The sequence below is a fragment of the Colletotrichum costaricense genome (genome assembly GCF_030867565.1).
Source record: "Colletotrichum costaricense strain IMI 309622 chromosome Unknown Scaffold_29.1, whole genome shotgun sequence".
NCBI classification, from domain to species: Eukaryota; Fungi; Ascomycota; class Sordariomycetes; order Glomerellales; family Glomerellaceae; genus Colletotrichum; species Colletotrichum costaricense.
In genome coordinates, this window is record NW_026848258.1 from 411,519 (window position 1) to 419,697 (window position 8,179).

Genomic DNA, 8,179 nt, shown 5'->3' on the forward strand with positions numbered 1-8,179 from the left:
TCGCGATCAATCCTTTCTTTATTTGAGTTCAATCAACTGTCCGACCCGAGGAAGAGGGGGGGAAAAAAAAAGGTCACAGCAATGACGTCGATGGCGTCCGAGTCCGTGGCCACGATCCTCTGCACCAGCAAACAGACGCGCTTCAACATCCAGACAGCAGATTATCGAGAAGTAATTTTTCCTTCATAACTTACCTAAAGTAAGCGTACAGACTGGCTGACAAAAAGTCTCGTATAGCTAGAAATTGATGGTCTCAACATCACCGTCACCTCGGCACGTAAACCCGGTGGTAGTGGTAGTGGTGGTGCCAAGGGCAAGTCCAAAGCTCGGAGCGAGGGGACCGAGATCCTGGTCGACGCCAAGCTGCGTCTGAAGGCCGGCCAACGATACGCCCTCGTCGGAAGAAATGGTTCAGGCAAATCGAGTAAGTACATACCGACAGAGGCCGCGAGACCAAACTTTCGAACTCGAAATGATTGACGCGACGTTCAAGCGCTTCTCAAAGCCATTGCTGAGAAGTTAATCCCCGGCATACCCGAGGCAACTCGGATATCTCTTCTCCAGCAAACGAGCATCAGTGATACCGACTCGGACGTGCGCCCCGAAGACAACGACTCGACTTCTCCAGTAGATGGCCCCGCTGGAAGCAGCCGTACTGTGTTGGAGCACGTTATCGAACAGGCGACTGCGCGGTCAGATGTCGAACAGGAAATCAGAGGTGTGCCTGACATAGCCGTTGTATCTTCCTCATCGACCCAGAACTGACATTCGTAGCTCTGTCCGATGGCATCAATAGCGCAGACTCCCTCGGCCCCGTGCGCGCCATTCGCGCTCTTCGTCATGAAAGAAACCAAAAGCATCTCTTCCAAGTCGACAAGAATGCAAGGCTGCGCAGCGGAGACCGCGGCCTGGCAGCACGCAAGGCTTTGAAGGCCTTTGAGAAAAAGGTCGCCGAGTCTCAGTCACTGTACGTTTTTTTGGGTTTTCTTCTGCTCCTTTCCCATCCAATTCCGTGCGTGGATGATACTGACCCAAAAGCCAGGGTCGATCAGCCGCAAGATGAGATATCGGCCGAAACCATGAAGAGCGAGACGCAAGAGGCATTAGAGATGCTCGCAGATCTCCAACTACAAGTTGAGCCGTCGAAAGTTGCCGAGACGGAGTCCAAAGCCAAGCGCATCCTGACCGGCCTGGGGTTCTCCGAGGCATACATGTCAAAACCCGTCACCAGCTTATCTGGCGGGTGGCGGATGCGCACGGCGCTCTGCATATCGCTGCTCCAGGAGACCGACATCCTCATCTTGGACGAGCCGACAAACTTCCTTGACCTACTTGGCATCATCTGGCTTCAGCGGTATCTGGGGTCCCTCCAAGACATGGATGATGCCCCTACGCTCATCCTCGTGTCGCACGACAGAGACTTCATCACCATTTGCAGTGATCTTCTCATCCTGAAGGAAAAGGGGTTGACGTACTTCCACGGCGACCTTCCGACATACGAGGCATCGCAGTCGGAGCGGAAACTCTGGTTGACAAAGATGAAGGATGCTCAAGACAAGCAAAAGGCTCATATCCAGCAAAGCATATCCAACAACATCAAGGCAGGCAAAGCCAATGATGACCAGAACAAGCTGCGGCAGGCCAAGTCCCGCCAAAAGAAGCTCGACGATCGATGGGGCCTTACAGTCAGTGCCAAAGGCGGCCGCTTCAAGCTGAATCGCGACCTTGTTGGCTATCACTTGACAGCCCGCGAGGATATAGACGTCTTCCAAGATGAACGGCCCGTAAGCTTCGTCTTGCCGGAACCTCTAGATCTCCGATTCCCGGGGCCTCTCATATCGGTAGAGAATGCGACATTCCGTTATCCGACTAGGGTCAAGACGAAGCTAGCGGCGCCAACAGTGTTGCAGGATATAAACCTGTCTGTTCACATGGGTGATCGAATTGGCATCCTCGGGTTGAACGGTGCCGGGAAGTCGACTTTGGTCAAACTTCTAGTCGACGAGACGAAGCCCACGTCAGGGACAGTGACAACGCACCCACGGCTGAAGCTGGGATACTATTCGCAGCATGCCGTCGATGTTCTGCAAGAGAAGGGCCAAGGCGACCCCACATTGACGGCGTTGTCGATGCTCATGGAGGAAGTAGCCGGGGAATTGGATGAGGGGCAAGTCCGTGGCGTTCTGGGCAGCCTCGGTCTGCCTGGTCGCATTGCTTCCGATGTACCTCTTGGGAAGCTATCAGGAGGGCAGCTTGTGCGATGCGAGCTCGCACGTCTCTTATGGCGGAGACCACACTGTCTCATCCTCGATGAAGTTACCACTCACCTCGACTACGAGACTGTAACTGCTATGCGTGGAGCACTCAGAGACTGGGAGGGCGCAGTGGTGCTCGTCAGTCACGATCGGTGGTTCATGCGCGGAGCAGTTGAGGGTCTCGCCGAGGACTCTGACAGCGAAGAGGATGAAGATGAAAAGGGGGTACCTAGACGACGGCTTGTGTACAAGTTAAGACAAGGGAACATGACGCGCCTACAGAGCGGCGTGACCGAATTCGAGGAGAGCGTTGCGAAGAGGGTGACGAAACTGCTCAGTCTGTAGAGGGTAACAAACTGCCTAGGCCCACCATGGCTCGGCCAAAATCTAGGACGGTGCCCAAAGTCCCAGCTATTCAGGAAATTGCAATGAAATATGATTGCGTAGGAAGATGGCGCATTGGTACCGAATACCAATACACTAGAAACCGGTGTCCAAGGCAGAAGAATACTGGACCAGTCAATTGGACTGGCGAGTCAGGCTTGATCCGCCCGGTATACGTGTAGTTCGTCGTACATGTGGGGGTTCCGGAATCCGCGCGTCGAGTAGGTACAATTGCCTAGTGTCTCGATCCAGCTCAAGTTTCTTTAGCTTCATTCGCATGAAGTATCTGGCTTTCCAATCTGACGATGCTGAAAGCCGAAGACTCGACGAGTCTGAAAAACAGTCCGACCGCAATAGAACACCTGTGAAGACTTTTAGAGAGTGTTCAAAGATGAGGCCGTTGCGTATTCACAGCGTGAAACGCATAGGCCAGTAAAGGTACAAAGTTTTTGCTAGAGAGCCAATACAGAACAGCGCTATTTTCGGACATGTTGGTCGATTGATTGCCGCTGCGCCGGCCCGTCCAGTCGGATCGGGATAGCGGCCGCGGCGAAATTGGCGCGTTGCCTCAACGTCAACCCTCGACTATTTTTTATTTTGTTTTTGGAAGTAGGTCTGCCCCGCTGCCTAGGCTGTCAAAAGGATTTGAGGTGAGGCACGTCCTCACTCTCGACTGTCGAAGACGGCTAGTTTCAGCAGGACAAGCCAAGCCGGCCAATGGCTTTGCTGGGAAACTTGACATGAATGCGAGTTCGTCAGAAAAAGCGTGGACGAAAGCCGATCGGTGTCGCGTCGATGGCTGGTTAATGCCGCCTGGTTGTTCGGCAGACTGGAGACAAGGGTTAGGTGGTATGGAGAGAAGGTATTGTGGTTGTATGACAAGGAAATGTCATGACACTTGCCGGCTACCTGTGCCAGGCTGCAGCATTTTTCTTCTTCTTACTGGACAGGATCAGTAGCTCGGAGGCCCCATGAAGGAGAAAAGCTGCTTGCAATCCTCTGCAAAAACTTCCAGCTGCAACCTCGGGAGATTGTGGGCGGGAGGATCGGCACCATCAGCCGTGGTCGATCCCGGAAAGAAGTCAAATGTATATACTGCGGTATAACATTGAACAGGAGGGTGCATTGTTGACGCACTGCTGCATTGGCGGAGAGAGAACTCCAGGTTTGGCCCTTGCGAAGAGGCACAGACGGACGGAAACAATTGTGTTTGACTGGACCAGTGCCTCTTGGTGATCCGATGTTTGATTGAGTTGAGTTTGTATGCGCAGCGTGTCTGAGACATCGTCGCGCATCTTGTTTGCGGATGTGTCAAGAGCACGAGCGAAACAGCTGAGAGATTCTTACGCAGTATACTCGGTACTGCCGTAGCCCGTGGTAGCCGTAATTACTGCATATACTAAATTGTAATGGCACTGTCCAAACTCCAAATTAACATTGTACCTTTCCGGGGGCCGATGCGTGTCTTAGGGGCTTGGCCGGGCGATGCTGCCGCTAGACCGGGCGACTCCAGAAAGCAGGGTAAGCCACAATGAGCTGGTTAGCTTTCCTGGTTGGCTAACTTTGGTCATCTGGGGTTACACTGGGGGGTTTTGCACCTCAGAGACGGGGGTTCTAACTTCTGGAACAGTGGCCATGATGATGTTGTCTTCAGAACCAATTTGGAGATCACAACACCCCGTCATGAATGCCGTCGATTGTTCTCATTGTTTGTTTGATGAGGTATCCGGACCAAGGTAAACTGTAAGGTACTTAGGCTGCGAACAAGAGAGAGGCAGAGGGTGAAACAAGCCGTGACGGGGCGTGGAACTCTCACTCAGGAACCGTGTGTACGGAGTACTCGCCATGCCTCAACAGAGAACGCATTCCTGCCACATAACTCCGGCCTCGGAACAACGACCGTGGCAAGGCACAGCGCAGCATGCGTGTCGCAGAGTACCAACAAGGCATTGCCATACTCCATACGTTGCGGTGAGACCGAATGAGCAGAATTACACGGATAGGAAAGAAGAAACAAAAGAAAAAAGATGAAGTGGGCAGAGTATCCGTACCTGGCATGGTGCCATTGAAGGATTCGCATGTGGGCACTTGACAGGTTATTATCAAATTGCAACGACGGAACTGGGTCCGTTCCCTCCTTACCCGCCCTGGCTCGTGGAGATCTTTTCGAGGGTCACATAGTGCGATGTGCATCCGGGTAGGGCGAGCCCAGTCTGAGTTTCCCATTATTGCCTTGGGATGTACCCTTTTGGCTACAGATGCCCCGAGACGGTACGGGTATCCGCAGCTACGTGTGCAGTGTGAGGCGCATCCTGCCAATTTGACACATACCGGACACAGCCAGGAACACCACTTGGCCCGCCCCAAGGAGGAGCCAGGAGTCTCTCTTCCTTCCTGGTTATTAAGTTTCCAGAGTCAAGACTCCGCCTTCTTTCTCTGTGCGTGCGTAAGGTAAGGAAGGTAGCTATCTTACCTTAAGGGCCAACGAGTGCGTGCTGCCCAACATAAACTAAAGCAGATGCTCCCCCGTCCCATCAGCATCAAGGTATTCACGTTACTTTTGACCTCCATCTCACCTATTCTCTCTCCTTACCGCTCGATGCCTTTTGCGTTCCCCCTTTCCCAACCAAGATCCTAGTTGATCCCGACTCTTGGATCGCTGCGCCTCGCATCGCTCGGGCTCCGTCTCTTCTCCTAAACACCTTTTATAACGGAGCTCGGTGGGAACTGCTGGTCTCTCACAGGCTTCAGCTGCACTCGCCATTCCCGGCCATGTGAGCTGTCTTGCTCTTGGGTCACGACCACGCCGAACTCTATAATCCCAACAGTAGTCCTTTCTGTTTTTTTTTTTTTTTTGGCCCTCATGCCATAACCTTTTCTTCTTCCTGCAGGGTCGCCGAGAGTTCCGATCAAGAAACAGAAAGAAACGAACTGTCGGGAGGTTTCGAGTTCGACTCGCCTTCCAGATCGCCTTTGCTTTAGCTTTCGTCAGTGCTCCTGCCCACCGGGACCTGATATGAACTATTAGCCACCCTCCTCCCACCCTCATCCATTTCTCAGGTTACCGATCTTGGCATCTTCTCTTTTACTGCATTAGAGTCATCAACCTGCATATTCGCTCGATCCAGTCTCGTTGGCGTACGCTCATGGTTCCCTTGGCATCGTTCGCCAAAACTGCTATTGCTGCTATATTCGAAGAAGACCCGCATGCCATCGCCGCACGTCAGGCAGCCAAACTTGATTCAGCACATTGTGACTTCGTCGAGCGACCACTGTACATACACACGATGATTGCGAACTTTCATAACCCTAGGCGGCTTCGGACGCCCTTCATCGCCATCATCGTTTTCATTCTCATCACCGGATTCTTCTTGCTCTTCCACCAGCCGCTAGTCCAATACTTTGTAATTCCTTGGACAGCAGAACGTAAGTCTAACCTATGGCCCTTTTGCCACCCCGGTGTACTGATTTGGGTTCAGAATATGGCGGCAGTTGGATGAACGACTCATCGCCAAACTGGGTTCAGCCAGCTCTCTACGAAGGTCGACCAGACAAGTTTGGCGAAGCAAGTCAATACGTGCAGGCAATTCTAGACCCCAAAAATGGTGGCTTTCCCATTGTCAACTGCCCTGCGACAAATGTTACTCGCTACGAAGTTCTGCGGCCTACCATGAACATGGATAAGAGGCACTACTTCTTTGCTCTCGATTTGCGACAGGTTAGAGATCTCCTGCCCCAGTTGATAGGAGCTGTTCTGGAAGCCATGAACGTCATTGGGCCGGAGAACTGCGCCCTTTCCATTGTTGAGGGTATCTCCACCGATGGTACATACGAGACGCTATACCGCCTTAAATCACACCTCGACCAGATGGGAGTTTCTTATCACCTACAGACAAGCAGCATTGATTCCCACAGTGGCGATCGTATCGGCAAGCTCGCCAAGCTGAGGAATCTGGCGTTGGAACCCATGATGGCAGATGCGGATGCCTACGACCCGAAGGCGACGATTATCTTCCTCAACGACGTTGCTGCATGCACCGAGGATATTTTAGAGTTGGCGTACCAGAAGCAAACGCAGGGAGCCGATATGACTTGCGCGATGGACTACCACTTCCTCCGATTTGCGCCGCATAATGGAGAACCCTCGTTCTACGATTCGTGGATCTCTCGCGCCATCAACGGCGACACCTTTTTGCCGATTCCCGACAGAACACCCAAGGGAGAACAATGGAGCGATGTGGCGAACATGTTTTGGAACCACCCGTACTCCCAGGATCGATACCTCAGCCGTAAGCCACTGCAGGTGTTTGCGTGCTGGAATGGAGGCGTTGCGGTGACTGGAGAGCCCTTCCTGAAGAAGCAGATTGATTTCCGGAGGTCATATCAAGGGGAGTGCCATACCGGCGAGCCAACACTGCTGTGCAAGGATTTGTGGAAGCTGGGTCACGGCAAAATCGCCGTCGTGCCGAGCGTCAGCTTGGCATATAATGTGAAAGACGGACGACAAATCAAAGAAGAGAGGGGATTTGCTTCGGCTTGGACCATTAATGAGAACAACGGGGAGCCTCCAAAGATCAACTGGCAAGAGGAGCCGCCAGCGATGGTCAAGTGTATGCCGACGTTCAGGAACCAGTTCTGGCGGCCCTGGAATGAAGGACTTTGAAGGAACCCAGCTCGAGGCGCTATAGGAGGAGAAGTGGTGGAATTTTCATTGTAGAGAGCATCAACCATGATACCCGGTAGCATAGTGTTTTGGGATAGCAGGCGCTAATATCAACTATTTTTGAACTTTGCATCTCCGTATCCGACGACACCTCTGAATATTGATGTGATAGGTTTCCAAGCATTTTTCTCATGGTATATATGACACGGTTGCTCATTTGCGTAGAGTCTAGTCCAAAGTCGTCAAAGGGCGGCGACCGTTGATCGGAAAGCCACAACAAATAGTAGCGACCAAGCCGTGGTCCCATCGGTCCCATCGGTTCCGTCCCCCCCTTGCGTCGGGACGCCGTTGCGTGCTGCATGCGAACCACATCTCAAGGTCCCAAAGGCCGAACACAAGCGCCAACCACACACGACGGATCCGGGGGAACGGGGGGCGGGGGGGGGCGGGGGAGCGCGTATTTGTAAAGTAATGTAGGTAGGGACATATAAGCCGGCACTCCACATCCCCCCCCCCCCCCCCCCCCCCCCCCCCCCCCCCCCCCCCCCCCCCGCCGAGCAATATACTCCCCCCCCCCCCCCCCCCCCCCGCCCCCCCACCCCCCCCCCCCCCCCCCCCCCCCCCCCCCCGTTATTTCAACTCCCGGGGTCCGACCGATTGAGAAATTTCAATTCACCTCCCGCCGGCTCCGGTACCGAAACCTCGGGCCCGGCCCCCTACCAGCCCGGCCGGCCGGCCGGCGGCGTTGACCTCAACTTTCAACCGGGCCTCGCTATCGGGAAGTGGCACAACCAGGCTCTGTGTTGCTAGGTACCTAATGGTATCGGAACGGGAAATCGAGCGAATAACGCAAACAGCGCCGCCGCCGCCGGCACCG

The 8,179-nt window shown here is 53.7% G+C and overlaps 2 protein-coding genes across 2 annotated transcripts; both read left to right on the forward strand.

The window, feature by feature from the left end:
• Positions 1-81: 81 nt before the first annotated feature.
• On the forward strand, positions 82-2,600 carry CCOS01_16399 (ABC transporter; the record flags this gene model as incomplete). Its single annotated transcript, XM_060464535.1, has 5 exons — positions 82-171; positions 238-424; positions 494-718; positions 775-967; positions 1,043-2,600. The coding sequence occupies 5 exons, from the start codon at positions 82-84 to the stop codon at positions 2,598-2,600; spliced, it is 2,253 nt and encodes a 750-aa protein (XP_060305031.1).
• Positions 2,601-5,926: 3,326 nt separating this feature from the next.
• CCOS01_16400 (alpha-1,3-mannosyltransferase CMT1) lies at positions 5,927-7,302 on the forward strand (the record flags this gene model as incomplete). Its single annotated transcript, XM_060464536.1, has 2 exons — positions 5,927-6,065; positions 6,119-7,302. The coding sequence occupies 2 exons, from the start codon at positions 5,927-5,929 to the stop codon at positions 7,300-7,302; spliced, it is 1,323 nt and encodes a 440-aa protein (XP_060305032.1).
• Between the last annotated feature and the right edge of the window lie 877 nt (positions 7,303-8,179).